Here is an 18,664-nt window from a genome sequence, read left to right as displayed (position 1 = left end):
AGGTTTGGGGGGGGGGGAAAGTACTTTAATAACGTATGTGAATTTGGATTTTGAAGTGTTGAAAATAAAATGTTGTAAACAGGTGTCAACAACTATGTGCATTGTAAACTGCTTACAACAGAAGTGTTTGTCTTGATGTTGAGTATGTGTGCATTTGACATTTCTTGTCTCACTTTATTCATATTGCCTTCAGATTCTTTTCCATTTGAGTGTTTTTGTTTGTGTGCTTCCTGAAGGCAGATAAATGTGACAGGAGCCATTGTAAAGCATTGTTAATGTGATTTAGCAGCTGCATTACATTTCATTTTGAGTAAACTTACACTGTTTGAATTGTTAGGAGTAGGAGTTGTGCTTTCTCTCTCATTTCCATTGATTCTGTTGCCATTATCAAGATAATATCAATATATTTTATTTTGCAGGTTCATGAATTAGAAAAATCTAAGCGTACATTGGAGCAGCAAGTGGAAGAAATGCGAACACAGTTAGAAGAACTAGAGGATGAGTTGCAAGCCACAGAAGATGCCAAATTGCGCTTGGAAGTGAACATGCAAGCCATGAAAGCGCAGTTCGAGAGGGATCTTCAAGCAAAGGATGAGCAGAATGAAGAGAAGAAGAGACTCTTAGTAAAACAAGTAAGGCTTTAAATAGTAAAGTATAAATTTGGTGTTGATCAGAGGTTCGGGGGAACTATATGTACCCTTCTGATTTGTTGAATCATCACTAGGCTTTATTAAACTTAAAATTGGTCTTTTATCTTCTAGTTTTTGGAAGCAAAATTCCCCTGCTACCAACATGTAGTTTAACATTTGTATTCAATCATACAAATGTTTATGTTAAATGTTTCCCATGTATATGTATCCTTAATCCATTCCTTTGAACAAGCAATAATTAAAATCTTCTCCAGACTCCAAATCTTTTGCAGTTTACATGTTGTTTTATCCATATTTTAATTTGTCTTAAATCTTAACTGGCTAGAAATTCTGATAACTATAAATGTCTGTGAAATCAATTTTGATGACACACGTTTACAAAAATGCTTCTGAGCAATCACCTCATGGTCTTTTGGTATCATAATTTCTACGAAATGGAATGAATGACACGGTATATAATCCTGATTTTTTTAATATGCATTTATATTGTATGTATGTATATTAGTTAGGATGCTTGTAATAATCTGTTTTCATCCAAATCCTACCAGTTCTATACACCTTAGCTAGATCATCTTTAATGCATCATATAACGTGTAACTATATCTGAGGTGAATTAAGATACATACAATTGAATATGAATTCAGGAATACATGTTCATTTTATTTTATTTAAATTTGTAAAACTAGTGGAGATTCATGTTTCATTTACAAGTCACATGCTTCAGTTGAGTTTCTGCTGGCAACTGCTCAAAAGCTATATTGTTTTGATTGATTTAGAAAATAAAGAACTGATAACATTTATAAAAATCAGACACCCAGGAAAAAACATTCTGAAAAGAAGAGAGTTTCATATATATGCCACATATTATAGGTCTTAAAACATGAATTTCAGTGACAGTGAGATATTTCTTAAGGGAGCTGTGGGTATTCATTTGGGGGGATGCTTGCCAATAATATTTTGTCTATCCCTGAAGTAAAATGTACTCCCCAACCAGATGTATGACAATTCCTTTTGATTCCAAGGAAGTCCCATGGAAGAGTCTAAAGAAGAATATCTTGTGAGGCACTTATGAGCATGATAACTAGCACATGTTTGAGTGCTATATGTGAACACCCCTATATTGAAATATAGACCAGAAAAATATAAGTAGGGTAGGGATTCTATATATCTATATAGATTCTAAAGATATATAGTCTGTATGAAATATTGCATCACAGAAACAGGTGGTTGTGTTCTTCTATTTAACTTGACAATGTCCAGGCATCTGAAGTAGCCTTGAGAGTCATTTTACCAATCTTAATCTTTATGCTACCCGCACTCCTTTTCTGAACAAATCAGAACTGAATTGAATAAACAATATATTTGGCCATAGCTATCCTGTTTCAGCCTGAGAAATACAACCAAGTTAGTTATGTTCGGTTTATTGTTGAGTTGCATCTCAGGCAATATATATATATATATATGGGAGCAAAGTTGTGCATGTTAGCTAGGTGCAGCATGGACAGTGCCACAGAGTCCAGTGCAGTGAGAGCAGGAAGCAGAGATACAACAATGCAGGCCTAATGTTGATTAGTTTTCAGCAAATGTCCATTTTCTGGCAGCTGTTCTTAAGTAGCCCAACCGCAGGCATGGCTCATTTAGGACCGTTGCCATCCTTGCTCTTCAAAATCACATTGGCTCAGTACACAAGCTCAAGTACTTGATTGCCCCTTAGGTCTTAAGGTTAGCAATTTGCTGGATTAGGCCCCTCAGCTTCTGACAAGCTAGAGTAGCCCATTTATGGGCTCAAAATAGTTCAGAAACTTTCTTTGTAGTTATGTTATTAAACCATTATTGCTTGACTAGGGGTTTTGTTTTTTGCAAAATTGATTATAAATTTAGTTTTTCTTTGAAGAATGACTAGGATGATACAAGGCCTCATTGTCTTAATTTGGAAGCAGTTGTACCGTGAACAAACATGCTGTATTGACTTCAGTATGAAGTTTAACAATTACGGCTGATAGTTTTACTTAAATACGATTTTAATAAGTTTTTATTTTGGCAGACTATTTTCCTTAAATAGTAATATTGATTTCTAAAAAGTTACTTTTCCCCTTTATATAGTTTCTTACAAGGCATCAAGGAACTTAAAATTGCTATTACTGCACAATTATATAAGTTTAGGGATATATTTCTTGAACTTCCTTCATCCTTCATTTTGGTTGGTTTCAACTAATGGTTAATCTTGAATTCAGACATTTCCTTACCATGTGTCCTTAATTTTGTAGGTTCGGGAACTGGAAGCAGAATTGGAAGATGAAAGGAAGCAGCGGGCTTTGGCTGTGGCATCCAAGAAGAAAATGGAAGCAGATTTGAAAGACTTGGAAGCTCAGATTGAGGCAGCAAACAAGGCCCGCGATGAAGCCATCAGACAGTTGCGCAAACTGCAGGTGAACAAAGCAACTCTTAAAATCTGAAAGGACAAGAGAGCTTGTCTCTAAATTTATGAACATGTTCTCTGCAACATTTATTAATCTTTCTATATACTCCGGGTGTATAGAGTAGACTGAAGCAATGGAGTTAACTTCTCAAGATACAGGGAGAAAAATGCTTTTTTTCTTTTTTTTTAAACCTTCCAGGCTCAAATGAAAGATTATCAACGTGAACTAGAAGAGGCCCGTGCATCTCGAGATGAAATTTTTGCTCAATCAAAGGAAAATGAAAAGAAACTCAAAGGTCTTGAAGCAGAAATTCTTCAACTTCAAGAGGTATGAAGTTACGGTTTGGAAAAATTGCCAATTCTTAGCCTTCCTATTCTGTAAGATAGAATTCTGGATAAAGGAACATGTTTCTACCATTCAGATAAGAATATTTAAAATTTGGAAGATGGGCAGAAACTTTTGAACTATAATAATATATGTTTAAAATGTATTGGATCATTTTTGAAGGAACTAGTTCCCAGTTGCACAGGATGTCTATGATAGTTAAGAAGAGTGTATTTATATCAGTAATTATATTGGAGTCTAAGCCAGCGGTTCTCAACCTGTGGGTCGCGACCCCATTGGGGGTCGAATGACGATTTGCCAGGGGTCGCCTAAGACCATCAGAAATATGGGAAGTATACTTGCGAGTCAAAGAATCGCGCTCCAATGGTTGACTTCACAAGCCAGCTGCAGGCTCTTCAAATCGCTAGCCGAATTCGGCTTCAGGCACGATGAATTAAAAAAGAGAGAAATCTTTGCTCTGATGTCACCCTCTCAAGCCAGCTGCAATCACTCCCAATCGCTAGCCTAATCTGGCTTCAGGTGCGATAAACTTAATAGGGGAGGAGTCTCCACTTTAATGCCTCTGTCTTCAAGGCAATTGCAAGCAGTTCAGATCGCTAGCCAATACGGCTTCAGCCGTGATAAATTCAAAACGTATTGTATTAAAGGGGTCGCATCACTATAAAGGTTGAGGACCACTGGTCTAAGCTATTGAGCATACTGTAATAGCTCTGTATCAAATACCTGAAAATGTCCTTCCTTGTCAAGGTTTCTGAGATGCCAATAACTTATCTTTTCAGGAACTTGCCGCTTCAGAACGAGGCAGGCGACATGCAGAGCAAGAGAGGGATGAGCTGGCTGATGAAATTGCTAACAGTGCCTCTGGAAAGTAAGTTGGCTAGATGAACATTTCACCAGCCACAGACCCTAAATGATGTGTGTTGATGCCTGTTGCAGTGTAAGAATTGGTTACAGTGGGAGAATTCCTGGCTTAAATTTGTAGTTCCTTCTATCGCTTCCATGTGTCTATAGGTCTGCCTTGCTTGATGAGAAACGCCGCTTGGAAGCCCGAATTGCACAGCTGGAAGAGGAACTAGAGGAAGAGCAAAGCAATATGGAGCTTCTCAATGACCGCTTCCGCAAAACCACTCTGCAGGTGCTCTCTTTGGTTGCCAAATCTTGTTCGAACATTTTGTTGGTTTCTCCAGGTAAGGGACAATATATCTAAATAATTGTGCTTGTCTTCCTGAAGATTGACACATTGAATTCTGAGTTGGCCGCAGAGCGGAGTGCTGCCCAGAAGAGCGAGAATGCCCGTCAGCAGTTAGAACGGCACAACAAAGAGTTGAAAGCGAAGCTTCAGGAGCTGGAGGGTTCAGTCAAATCCAAGTTCAAGGCAACCATTTCAGCACTAGAAGCAAAGATCGGGCAAGTAGAAGAACAGCTGGAGCAGGAGGCAAAGTAAGCGTTTTTTAAAAAAAAGTTTTCAGAAGAAGGAACCTTGAATTATAGAAAGTAACTTGTTCAAATTAGGACAAATATATGTGGTTCCACCACTCAACATCTGTTTAGGTAAGCTAGATGATTCTGCAGGGGATAGATAAGTTGTCAAAGCTTTGATGATGGTGTAAGAATTTTGAGAGTCTTAAAATCACATTTGTTGCTTTTATTTTTGTGAAAATATTTAAGGTGGATTTTACATCCTACTTGCTTAACATGGGAGACTAATTTTAGAGGTTTTTTTTAATGTACTATTTTCCTAGAACAAGTCCTTCCCTTTGTTTCCATTCTCACTTCAGAGGGACATACTTATTGAGATACTTTTACCTATCAACACTGATTTCTTCCTCTTCCTGCAAATTAATTAAAAACAAACAAGATTTCCAACAGGGAACATAGATGTTCGATATAAGGGTTACTTTGTTCCTGACTTGTTTTAAGCTTTTCCACATAACTTTACTAATACAGGTACTCCTCGATTTACAGCCACAATTGAGCCCAAAATTTCTGTTGCTGTGTGAGACAGTTGTTAAGTGAGTTTTGCCCCATTTTACCACCTTTCTTGCACAGTTGTTAAATGTATCTTGTATCTCCATTGACTTTGGTGGTCAGAAGGTCACAAAAAGGGGATCACATGACCCTGGGACACTACAACTATGATAAACATGAGCCAGTTGCCAAGCATCCGAATTTTGATCACGTGGCCATGGGGATGCTGCAATGCTCCTAAGTATGAAAAATGGCCATAAGTCACTTTTTCCAGTGCCATTGTAACTTTGAACAGACACTAAACAAATCGTTGTAAGTTGAGGACTACCTGTATTAATCCCTTTGCTTTTTTTATTTGTAGAAAAGTGAAGAGATCAATATTAAATAAGTAGGAGGAGAGACTGAATGATTAAATACCTGTAGTCAATCCTTTTTTTCTCTCCTAAAGATACAATTTATTGTTTTCATATTTAAGCCCTATTTAAGCTTTTCGGTGGATAGACATGAAATCCGATAACTATTACTCTTAAAAGCGTTATTTCTACTTTCATTAATGTCTTTTAGGGAGAGGGCAGCAGCCAATAAACTAGTACGCCGCACAGAGAAGAAGCTGAAGGAGGTATTTATGCAGGTGGAAGATGAGCGGCGACATGCAGACCAATACAAGGAACAGGTGAGGAGGGGCTGCCTGCTCTGCTTAGAACCACAGCACAGCTACTAAAAAACCTTTTGTTTCATTGCTAGTTATGCAAAATGAGATATTTAGTAAGTTGTTTGTAGCACCTGTTTTAGGCATGGCCAGAGGCCATCTGATCCAGAACAGTGGAAATGGCCTGATTCATATGGATCTAACACGGAGTGAGAATTTGGAGGAAAAAAATGGAGCTCGGTTTGTTTGTAATATTGCATAGAAAAGTATGCATGGCTATATTTTAGTTTGGTTCTTCAGAAATGTGCAGGAAAGCTAATGTCAAACACTTGGCAGTTAATTTTATCAGAAGCAAGAGTTTTGTTAGTCAATTTTATGAAAAGCAAGGGAGCTAGGTTAGACACCTGAATGTTTTTCCATCTGGCTATGAGTGGATGTTGCAACTAAGCCTATTAGCAGTGAAATATATCAAATTGCATAGATGATGTAGAACAGTCACAGGGTACGCAGAACCTCCCAAACATTACCTGAAGTGGAGGTAACTTTTCCTGCCATTACTAAATGAGCAGCCCATGGCATCAGAATAATCATTTTAACTGGACAAATTCCCTAAAAAGTCCTGTGAATATGACATGAAGATCACAAATCAAAAAGTTCCTACTCTTAAGGAGTTCAGGCCACTCAGTGGGTTGAACAACAGTGTGAAAGCATGACAAGAAGTGGAACGTGGTTCAGTATATCATTATCCCTTGTTTTGGTGATCTTCTCTAGATGGAGAAAGCTAATGCTAGGATGAAGCAGCTTAAGCGCCAACTAGAAGAAGCAGAGGAGGAAGCCACACGTGCTAATGCATCACGTCGTAAACTTCAGCGTGAATTAGATGATGCTACGGAAGCCAATGAAGGCCTTAGCCGAGAGGTCAGCACTCTGAAGAACAGACTAAGGTGAGTTATGGAAAGAAAGAGCAGAAGCGTTTGGGTATAAAGCATTGTGTAACTTCAGGAAAAGGTCAATCCAAAATGAATGGCAGTAAAAGGTTAGGTTAATCCTCATTTCCAGTTGCTGCCCTCTAGATACTTTGTCCTCATTGTCTATGACTTAAAATGCAATGATATTAGTAAACCAGAAGGGAGTGTCATACTTCCAAAGATTTGTTAATTGGTTTGTGCTGCTTTCATATGCTGGAACTTGGCCGCTCATTAAGTGACATAACATTTGTAGAACTCTCATGTGCTCGGCTATTTATAAGCGCAGAGGAAGAGGTTTGTAGCTCCATCTGCAGTGCAAATAATTGTTTACCCTAATGCTGTGCTTTTATGCAGGAGCATACTGTTGTGATTAAAAACAAAACCGGTTAGGAGAGGGGATTGCTCTGCGCTGATGGGAACTTGGTGTGTGGTCAATTTTTACAGCAGTTTTTTTTGGAGCTTTTCTCCTTTTAAAAAATAAAAGGACATTGTGTTGCAGCAGTCACTTACTGTGTCCTCTTGCAGGAGAGGAGGCCCGATCACCTTTTCCTCCAGCCGATCTGGAAGACGCCAGCTGCACATTGAAGGAGCTTCACTGGAGCTTTCAGATGACGACGCAGAGAGTAAGGGGAGCGATATCAATGAACCTCAAGCTGCCCAAACTGAGTAGAGTATCCCCGCTGTGTTAAAACTGCCAACATTCCCAGAGTGTGACTTCTTTCCATACATTTTAAAGAAGAACTTAACTGGCCACCAAATTGCTTTCGTGGCCTAGATCTGCCTTAGGCAAAACTGGCATAGCATTAGGTCATGTATTGCAGGTCAGTCAAAGCATTATTGCTGCCTGGCTTTGCCATATTGTAAACTGTTTTGGATATAGGTACCACTACTTATATGTATTAAAATATCTCTGTTCAGTGCTTTTTGTTTCAAGGTATCCATTGTAAAGCCATTTTTCTAAGGCACTGAGTGATAAGCGGGTCCGGCCTCTGTCCCAGGCAGAAACTTCTGGCAGCTGGCTATGCCTTTTTGCTATGCATGCATAGCTACCTAGCAGTGGCACTCCCTTTCTGTGGGTTTTCTCTTCCCTACTTATTTGCAAGACCTCGTTCCTGTCATTTTTCTGGCTGACCCAAGGTCAGCTGACTTTGAAAATGTCCCAAGGAGCTTTAGTTCACATTATAACTAGCCAACTGCTTGTTCTACTTAATGAGCATTTGCCCACCTTGGCAAACTGATGTCTTCCTGCTCCGGACATCATGAATAGTCGGTTGATCTGGATAGGATGCTGATGATTCTCTGTCTGAAGTAATATTGCATAAAAGTTGGATAGCCTCAGCATGGAAGTTGAATGGATTCTCCCAGAAGCAACTGTTTTCCTCCTGAAAGGCTGGGGATAGGAGTGCTAGCTGAAGTTCTTGCCAGCTTTCTTGGTGCCCATCAGTATATGTTTGCTAGAGGTAGCAAATGGACACTGCCTGTAAATGAACACACCAGTGGAGCTACCCTCTCCCCATTTTCAGCTTTCACTTGGGTGAAATCCATTTAGCTAGTGTCGTTCTTGTCCTAGCTAAGAATTGACATTTACAGAAAGTGCCTTAGACACTGCAGTACTAAGACAATGTTTCCTATATAATTTGCCTATAACAATGATTCAGTGTATTGATTTTTTTATCATATCATGCTGCATCTCCTAGTACAAGTGGTATTATCAATCTCCAGTGATAAGAATGAATCAGTGTTAACTACAGAATCTTGAACTCTTGCAACATGCTTGAAACAATATTTCTCTTTGGTTAAAAGCTTTAACATATGTTACAAAGCTTTTGTTTTTGTGCATTTGGATATTTCTTATTCAAACTGGCTGTTGACCACCAGGCATCTGACTGCAAATACCTTGTTTCTTTGTATCCCCATATTTTTAGACAATGATTTTTTTGTAAAAACAATAAATTTATTCATTCTAGAGACTCATAAACGTTTGTTTGTTTTTTAAAAAATAAAAATGGCCTTAAACAATACCAAACACTCTGAAGTTTTTGTTTCATGCAATTCGGAGGTGACATCTTCTCTAAAGAGTATGGAGCAAAGTGTGTTTTAGTCAATATTGAATTTACCTCAGATCTGTTATTTTAATAATTCCATTCCTAAATGATTTGTTAATGTTAAAAAAAAGTTAATTTATTTTTAAAGGAACACACTGGAAAGGACAGCAGAATACTGTAAAGCAGAGATATAAGTGACTGAAATATTACATAATTTGAATATAGATAGTCCTCAGGTTGCTACGATAAGTGGGACTGGAATTTCCATTGGTAAGCAATGTGATCATAAACTGCAATGTCATACAACCACTTTACTTGGTGATTGCTATCCCAGCAGTCCCTGTTACCATTGCTAACCAAATCCCACCGAATGTTAGATGAGAACTCATTCCCTGTTTGGTCCCTTCCATCTCCCAACCTTGGTAAAGTACGAAACTGTCTCCTGTTCAATCTCTCCCCACCCCCCCACCCCCCCAATAATCCTCATCTCTGTCTTTATGGCAACCCTGCACCCAGCCATCCCCATGCTCAGCTTGCCGTGCCACCCTCAGCTAACCTTTGCGGTCTTTTTGCTACTTGACAAGGCACTAGCCCTTCACAAAGGTAGTTATGGGCATACCAATCTTTCTTCCTGAGGCCATCCTAATGGCCTTGTCCAAATTCCATGCATCTTTTTTTGCGAAGTTGTGGAAGGCCAAGTACAGGGCAATAGGATAAGTGGAATGCAAGCCCAGGAAAGCCCAGGGCTAGCAGAGGTGGCAGAATGCAGTTGGCCAAAAGGCCAGAAATGGATGAGATAGGTAGGTGGGAGTTGAAGTACCCCAAGGTCATAAGTGCTTTGGACTGCCAAGCACCTGAATTTTGATCACTTTGGACACATTTTGTAAGTTAGCAGCTGAGTAAATGAATGCTTGCTGGCACTTGCTGGGTGGCTGAAGCTTCCTTGGGCATGGCAGGCAGCTCCAGAACTGCAAGTAGAGTACAGGGTGGTCAGAAGAGTATGGATGGGAGGGGAGATAGGTGGGTGAGCAGAGCTGGATGCAATTCCTTAACATTGAAATTCAGGGCTGTATTCAATTAACTTATAATTGGTTAATGATGATGGGGGTGGGGGATGCATTGTAAGTCATGATCACGAGTCAAGGAGTACCAGTATAGGCAAACTTTGTTCATAGACAATCAGCTATGTCATCTTCCCTTTTTCATTAATTCATTCCTATTACCTGCCTATCTGTAGGGCAGCACCGGAGTCTCTCCATCAGCAGCTACTTTAGCCAATTAGATGCATGGAATATCACTCAAGAGCTAAGTGAAATTAGACGGCAGTCTAATAAGACTGGATGCTTCTTCCAAAATAAATAGGGGAGGGCATATCATCTTGTTATAAATCAATTGTCACAAGATTTAGAGTTCTCAAGAAATGATAGGATTCTCAGCATCTGAATCTTTCTCTTAAGGGTAACATAAGAAAGAAAATGATGTTGCTGAAAGAAATACTTAACCGCATTATGCTAATTTTTTTTAACAATAGTTAATCTCGTTCTGCCTTCCTGCACCTCTTCTGTTAAAGGAGAACTAAAACAATTATGGTGGCACAGTGGTTAGAATGCAGTATTGCAGGCTAATTCTGCCAACTGCCAGCAGTTCCGATTCTCACCAGCTTGAGGTTGACTCAGCCTTCCATCCTTCCGAGGTCAATAAAATAAGGACCCAAAATTGTATGGGGCAATATGCTGACTCTAAACTGCTTAGAGAGGACTGTAAAGCACTGTGAAGCAGTATATAAGCCTAAGTGCTATTGTTATACACCTTTCCAATATTTCAGTGTTATTTTCAAATTATTTCATTACTTGCATTATAGCTTAATTTTGCAATTATATAAAGATAATTACTATTTCTTAAAAACCCTCTCCCAAGATAAGCAAGGGCATTAATTGCATTTGGCTGGCTATTTCCCATACTGGCAGAGCTTTGTCTTCCTCGATTTTCATCTGAAACATAATCCCTTGACACACTTCCTCCTATCTCTATCTGTTTGTGGTCTTTGGGACACAATGAAGTTCTTTACCAGTCTTCCGTTGGGTAACTGATACACTGATATACAACGTAGTATATATGGGTCTGCTCTAGAACCATTAAGTATTCAATTGTTCTAAAGTTGCCAAGCCCAATATGGTGTGCCAGCCTTTTATGTTTTTCCAAAGTCCGGTTCAGTCTTAATTATCTCTTCTCTTCCTGCTAGCCATCCCATTTTACTTCCCACCCATCACTACACTTTCCTGAGACATTCTCTTTGTTATCAAGTTTTTTATCTAGTGGACAGCCATGACTCCCTGGGTCATACTTTCAGATTTATTTCCTTAACCAGATTCCTCAATGCCTTTAAAAAGTGACAGAGCTTCTAATGTACCATCTTCCTGGAAAAGTTGGGATCCAATCAAAGGTGCATCTGCCTTGAAAATAGCCCATCTGAATTGTATAGACTAGTTAAAACGTTTTGTGAATTTTTTTATTATATCAAACTGTTTATGGTAATTTTTATATCAAAGTTTTATACAATTTGTCAAATTTTAATACCATGGTCATCATGGATCCCATATTTTGCAAGTTAGCCCATTTGTGCACCATTTTTTTCCAGGAGAGTTTCAGCAGTATATAGATTTTTCCAGGATGCACTTATGAGAGTAGAATAAAGTAAATATCTGGATAGCACCCAACATAACAGTGGGAACACTAGTTTTTATGAACACAGTTGATCAGCCAATTGTACGGGAACAGAATGACTGGTTCTGATATCACTTTCAAAAAAAGGGGCCAAGATTACAATAAATTCCTTTTGATTCAAAGGCAGCTGATCAAAGTGCCTTCAGAGGGAGTCTGCATATCTGAGGATGTGGGCAGAGAAATGCCTCCTGTTCATATCAGTGGAGGGTGCATGGGAAAATGCTGACTGCCATGGCTGATTAAATCAGTAATATCAATCACAGGAAGAATGAGTTCTCCACTCAGTTTTAATAGAGTCTTACAAGACAAGGATGCCTGTCTCTGTGATGGTGGTTACAGACCACCTGCTGGTTGGTTGCTACAGGTTGAAGACCACCTGCTTCTCTCAATTCCAACAGAATGGAAGATATTGATTACCCCAATAGGGTAAATGTATTCCAGTCTTTGGCAACACTATTCAAGGTGGCACACAAGGGAATTTTCTAAGGCTGTGTGTGGTTCTAAATGTCCCATTCCAGATCAGGAGGTATGAGAGGGATTCAATGATTTCTCCCTAAATGTCTGGACATTGTCTCAAGATCCATTACTGCCCCAAGTTCCAAAGTAGCTATAACTGCCCTGGACATTGGGTTGAGCAGTTCTTGAACAGATATTCAAGATTTGGTAATACAGGCCATCTTGGTCCCCAGATTTGTCACCACTATTAACTATACATTCACTGGACAAGATTTTAAACATTGGAGCAAAGCAGACTGGCAACAAGAGTCCTTGAACTATCAGGCTTTCTACAGGCAAGGCTGGGGAGGGGCCCAGCAGCAAACGAGCACAGATAGATGACTTTTGGCTCCATTCTTCAGGATGATGAGCAAACTACTTTCAAGCTATTTGAATATGTTCTTGGGGACACCACTAACTCCCAGTACATTGTGTTATGTAAGATTTATCATTAGAACTCCAGGTTTTAATTTACTACCCCACTCTGGCTCAAATATTTCATTGGTATTCTTACCTGCAAGCCTTGAATTAGTGCACTACAGAGTTAAAGGTGTTCAGATCCCCACTTTATACCCTTAATTTCTAAATTCAATTGAACACAAGATGGTGACCTGCCTGCTGCCCAGTCCCATCCCTTCTGAGAAATGCCTGGCTCAAGCTGGATATGCTCAGTGCTCAACCTATTTCAAATGCATATTGGAGGGATGAAGGACTCATGGTTTGTCTCTAAAGAAGAAATCATAGGAGTGTTTCAAACTCTGTAATTAACAGATACTATAGGACAGGGGTGTCAAACTCGTCATCACGGTGGCGTCACATGATGTATCGGGACTTTCCCCCCCTTTCGCTAAACCGGGCATGGGGGTGGCCAGCGCGTGATGCATCCAGCCCATGGGCCGGGAGTTTGACAGCCCTGCTATAGGTAACTACAAAGCTGGCAGAACCATGAATGGCAGAACCATGAATAAATACAAAACATAAAAGAGGTAGGTTTGTCTCCCGATATGGGCTTTGGCTAAACTGGGTCACATAGAGTGCTACGAACTATTACACTGACCCAACCTGGTCATACTATGCTTTTCTAAAAGCTACAGGTTCAGTGACAAGGAAATATAGTTCGACTTACATGAAACACCTTTTTGATCACTAAAAGATGGACAGAACACACTCATTGTATTTAGAAGGGGAAATAAAAGAATATCTACATATTCTCTAAATGATAAATCATATCTAAATGATCAAGATGCAGGTACTTTATAGGTATGTACTACGTTGTTTTCCTATTTCAACTTGTCCTACCTACCATTTAAGTTTGCTACGAACAACTCCCAAAGGAGTTGAACCAAACTTAGCCAAAGAGTAACCAGAGACTGGTAGGAGGGGTTTCCTTAAAAATAATCTTTTCTCCTTTAAGATCCATGTTCCAGAAAACAGACAGACACTTCACATTAAGTCTTCATAAACAGAAACCTCCTCAATGATAATTATGATGGATTTAAATCTCTATTGGGTTGATGGTCATTAATGGGGAAAAGTTTTGGATTTTCTACTTAATACAGCAGGGTGGTATAAGTGCCAAAAACATGAAGCACACATTTAGCTCTAAAACTGCAACTTACTAATTAAGGTAAAAATAAGTTTTTCCTACCAACCAGTTTTCTTTTCTCAACATGACAAGAGGCAGCTTTTTTCTGCCTATTCAGCTGGCACGCATCTGTTTGCGTGTCCGCAAAACAAATTTCCACATCTGTTTTGAACTTGCAGCCAGTCATATCTAGAGAAAACTTTTCATTTCTTTTTATATTGTGAAGAGCATGTACGAACAAAAAAAAAATGTGGCTATCCAGTGCCATACTGTTTGTAACCTTCATCAGGATGACACAAATTAGGTTTTTGTGTATGTGCAGTTATAATACAGCAAAATTTCAAGAATCAAAATATTAGACCACAAACAAAGCAAAGGAGAAGCATCTTTTCTGAAAAGCAAATATGTCCACATTAAAAGATCTTTATTTTAGGACCATCTCTCTTGTGAAACCACAGGATGGCAGTCACCACATAAAGTTGACGTACTGTCCTAAGGGAAACATGCCTCAGAAGTCTTAATAAATAAAGTTAGAAAGCCCAAGTTATATACAAATATCTTAGGCAAATATGTTTACAAATCTATGTACAATAAAACAAATGTAAACAGTTAACGCAGCAAAGGGGACACAAGAAAGGGATGACAAAATTCAAGCTATGAGTAGCAATGTGCCCCTAGTCTTTCCTGGCTTTAATTCCTTTCTCCTTCCTTTGCTTTTGGGCAATTGTCACCAAGCAGCTAAAAGTCCAATCCAGAGTTTTCTTGAAATAAAAATAGGGAAAGCCAACTTAGTAGGATAAAACTGACTGCGGAGGAATTGCTGAACTGAGGGTATGTCTCCATTTTAGAAAAGAACAACTTTGGCATAATTGCATAATGTATTATGCTCCACAGGGAGATGCCACATCTAAATATTCTCCATGACCCACGACCCAGATCTTTGGCAGGGTGCTGCTAGGTACAAAGACCCCTCATAGAAACTTGTTAAAAATTTATTCCAAATCCATCACTGGCCAGAGGATTTCTAAAACTTTCCTTGAAAATGAATTGACTTATGCAGAAAATAAAAGTGGGGGGGGGGGAGAGCAGGGGTCCTGTGTACAATGTGAAAGACATAGGATACCCAGCATCAAAGCACTCCCTAGTGAGCCAACATACAAAACAGAAGAGGTGGAAAAAAGGAAGTGATTTGGGTAAGTGCAACTCCTGCAATCTGTGAGAGAAACATCAGTGGTGACCATTTTAAGAATGTCCACGATGGAAATAGAAGAAAATAGACTGTATTAACAAGGAGTGCTCTGTATGTGCTTGGTTTTCTGGGCAGTTTCTGCGTTCTGTAACACCCGCTCAGCTCCAGCAGGGGGTGCCAACAGAAAACTATCACAAGCAGCTTTTTTTCTTATTCCTTCAAGAACAAAACCCAAGTCCCATCATAGCTTTGCAATCCATTCATACGCTCAGAGGGAGCATGCCGGGTGCAGATGATGGTCTGGATGCTCCTAGACCTGGTGGTGGGCCTTGGTCAAACCCGTTGACTGCCCTACAAGACAAAAAAGAAAAATTGTTAACAAGTAGACAGATTATAACTCCTCTCTAACAGGATTATGTTAGTCCTATGATGACAGCAAAGAAAACTGATTAACTCCCAAAACTCAAGCAAAAAAAACATCCATTTATGGCAAGTTCTCTAGAGAGAGAACTACAGTAAAGGATAACACTCCACACAAATAAAAAGCCATTTTTTAAAAGCAATAACAACCATGTTAATATTTGGGGCTGCTTCACTGTGAACATGTAGGATAACCCTTGGCTCATCAGGAAATACTGCTGTCTGATCATCCAGTCACAACTCAAGTAGGCTAATTTGTTTTAGTATATTTAGCATCTTCCTTAGAAACCTTGACCTTCTATTAGCCAGACCAGCTTCTGTTTCCATTGCTTTGTCAAAATTCAATTTGATAAAGATGATACAGAGACGTGATACAGTGACTGCTACGTATCCCAAAGCTAGCCTACCTGTAAATGTGACTACCTCTTTTATTGCAATTCAGGCTGACAATATAAAAATTATTTAAAAAGACTAGCAAGGTACTAAGATGCTCATAATCAACCCTTTATAAAGTTGTAGATCAAAGCTATGATTGAAGGATTGCAGAGTAAGTAAAATGGTTTACTTGATACAAAAACTAGTTTGTATATATATATATAGTTACAGCAAGCTATGCTAAGGAAGATGGATTGAAACCCTTTGAAAAAAAATTGTGGTGTTATGAAAAAGTATTACATTCTGTAACCCTTATATATTTCAAACAAATCAGCATAAACTGCCTTTTTGTCCAATTTTCTAGTCTTTCTTTTCAGAATGACTAATTTTTAAACTATATTTTCAAGAACAGAAACAAAGATGTGAGATTTTGTCTGGAAAATGGATTCCAAAGTTCCAGGATCCAGTCTGACCTATTCTAAACAACTAATAGTTTGCGTAATTCTTCTGTATCTGGTATTATTTTTAGGTCTGGGAATTATTTCAAATCTTAAAATGCATTGCCATTTGTAACAAAAATATAAATGTATCACTGAAATGAAATTCTAAATTCTGTCAAAAAACATTTTCCAAGTAACATTACATTAACTGGACCCTATCTATTCTCATCAAGATTGCAGCTAGAAACTATATCACAAGTAAGGAAATTCATAAGGCATAAGGTTGGATTAGAATCAAAACTGTTATTGATCAGTTGTCCAATTCATCAGCTCTAATTCAGCAACTATAAGTCATCAAATCCAGCAAGTCATAATAATGAAATCCAAGAATAGCTGGGTTTTCCCAGAACAAGCTAAATGATAGTGATACAAATCTTGAAGATCTTTTTCCCTATTTTGCTGTTACTGTAAAGCTACCCTGAGAAAAGTAAAAAGACCCATTCTTACTATTAAACAAAGAGGAAACCACACTGTTAAGCAATACAATGTCAATACAAAAAGCTCCAGGCCCAGACAAGATAACTCCTTCTTGCTTAAAAGTCTGTGCTGACCGATTGGCCCCCATCTTCACCCAAATCTTCAATAAATCGCAAGAGATGTGCTATGTTCCTTCTTGCTTCAAACGCTCTACTATCATCCCAGTGCCGAAGAAGCCCACCATCAAAGAACTGAATGACTACAGACCACTTGCTCTAACATCTATAGTCATGAAAACCTTTGAAAGGCTAGTGCTGTCCCATTTGAAAACCATCACGGATCTGCTGTTAGACCCCTTGCGATTTGCATACCGAGCAAATAGATCAACAGATGATGCTGTTAATATGGCTCTGCACTATATCCTACAACAGCTTGAATCTCCAAAGACCTATGCAAGGGTCCTCTTTGTAGACTTTAGTTCAACATTCAATATCATCATTCCAGACACTCTTCAAACTAAGCTAAACCAGCTACAGGTACCTAAACACACTTGTAAGGGGATCATAAGCTTCCTAACAAACAGGAAGCAGCAGGTGAAGTTAAGCAGAATCACATCAGATACTTGTACAATTAGCAAAGGGGTCCTTCAAGGCTGTGTGCTCTCCTTACTTTTCTTCTCTCCGTATACCAATCTCTAACAATCCATCTGTCAAACTACTGAAGTTCGCAGATGACACAACAGTGATCGGTCTCATTCGAGACAATGATAAATCCGCATACAGACAGGCCCTTTAATTTATTTATTTATTTATTTATTTGAACAACTAGCCTCGTGGTGCGACCAGAACAATCAGGAACTGAATACACTCAAAACTGTAGAAATGGTGGTAGACTTTAGGAGAAACACTTCCATACTTCCACTTCTTACACTACTAGACAACACAGTATCAACAGTAGAGACCTTCAAATTTCTAGGTTCTACCATATCGCAAGATCTAAAATGGACAGCTAACATCAAAAAAGTCATCAAAAAACACAACAAGGAATGTTCTTTCTGCACCAACTCAGAAAGCTCAAACTGCCCAAGGAGCTGCTGATCCAGATCTGCAGAGGAATTATTGAGTCTGTCATCTGCACCTCTATAACTGTCTGGTTTGGTTCTGCAACCCAACAAGCCAGACACCGACTTCAGAGGATGATTAGAACTGCAGAAAAAACAATTGCTACCAACCTGCCTTCCATTGAGGACCTGTATAGTGCAGGAGTCAAAAAGAGGGCTGTGAAAATATTTACAGACCCCTCACATCCTGGACATAAACTGTTTCAACTCCTACCCACAAAATGACACTATAGAGCACTGCACACTAGAACAACTAGACACAAGAATAGTTTTTCCCTGAATGCCATCACTCTGCTAAACAAATAATTCCCTCAACACTGTCAAACTATTGACTAAGTCTGCACTACTATTAATCTTCTCATTGTTCCCATCACCCATCTCCTTCCACTTATCTTATCTTATCTTTTCTTTTTTCTTTTTTTTCTTTTATGTACACTGAGAGCATATGCACTAAGACAAATTCCTTGTGTGTCCAATCACACTTGGCCAATAAAAATCTATTCTATTCTATTATGACTGTATGACTATAATTTTGTTCCTTGTATCCTTATGATTTATATTGATATTGTTTCCTGATTGCTTATTTGTACCCTATGACTATCATTAAGTGTTGTACCTTATGATTCTTGATGAACGTATCTTTTATGTACACTGAGAGCATGTGCATCAAGACAAATTCCTTGTGTGTCCAATCACAGTTGGCCAATAAAAAAATCTATTCTATTCTATTCTATTCTATTTTCTATTTTATTCTATTCTATTCTACAAAATGTCAAGAACTGAAACAAAAACAA

At 38.7% G+C, this 18,664-nt stretch overlaps 2 protein-coding genes across 4 annotated transcripts in view; one reads left to right on the top strand and one right to left on the bottom strand.

Annotated features, from left to right (window-relative positions):
• The window catches only part of MYH10 (myosin heavy chain 10), an 83,578-nt gene extending 74,558 nt beyond the window's left edge, over nt 1-9,020 (top strand). For all 3 annotated transcript variants that reach the window (XM_058168810.1, XM_058168809.1, XM_058168808.1), the window contains 9 exons: nt 420-632; nt 2,918-3,079; nt 3,269-3,397; nt 4,195-4,283; nt 4,427-4,550; nt 4,647-4,855; nt 5,948-6,056; nt 6,804-6,976; nt 7,526-9,020. In XM_058168810.1, the coding sequence (XP_058024793.1) occupies nt 420-632; nt 2,918-3,079; nt 3,269-3,397; nt 4,195-4,283; nt 4,427-4,550; nt 4,647-4,855; nt 5,948-6,056; nt 6,804-6,976; nt 7,526-7,670 (1,353 nt within the window). In that variant the 3' untranslated portion in view covers nt 7,671-9,020. The remainder of the gene's footprint in view (nt 1-419; nt 633-2,917; nt 3,080-3,268; nt 3,398-4,194; nt 4,284-4,426; nt 4,551-4,646; nt 4,856-5,947; nt 6,057-6,803; nt 6,977-7,525) is intronic.
• A 5,234-nt stretch (nt 9,021-14,254) lies between these two features.
• NDEL1 (nudE neurodevelopment protein 1 like 1) overlaps nt 14,255-18,664 on the bottom strand; it is a 28,075-nt gene continuing 23,665 nt past the window's right edge. Inside the window, exon 11 of the mRNA XM_058170339.1 lies at nt 14,255-15,389. The gene's annotated coding sequence lies outside the window, so the exon portion shown is untranslated. The remainder of the gene's footprint in view (nt 15,390-18,664) is intronic.

This window comes from Ahaetulla prasina, chromosome 2, assembly GCF_028640845.1.
Source record: "Ahaetulla prasina isolate Xishuangbanna chromosome 2, ASM2864084v1, whole genome shotgun sequence".
NCBI classification, from domain to species: domain Eukaryota; kingdom Metazoa; phylum Chordata; class Lepidosauria; order Squamata; family Colubridae; genus Ahaetulla; species Ahaetulla prasina.
This window is presented reverse-complemented; position numbering and strand designations above follow the sequence as displayed.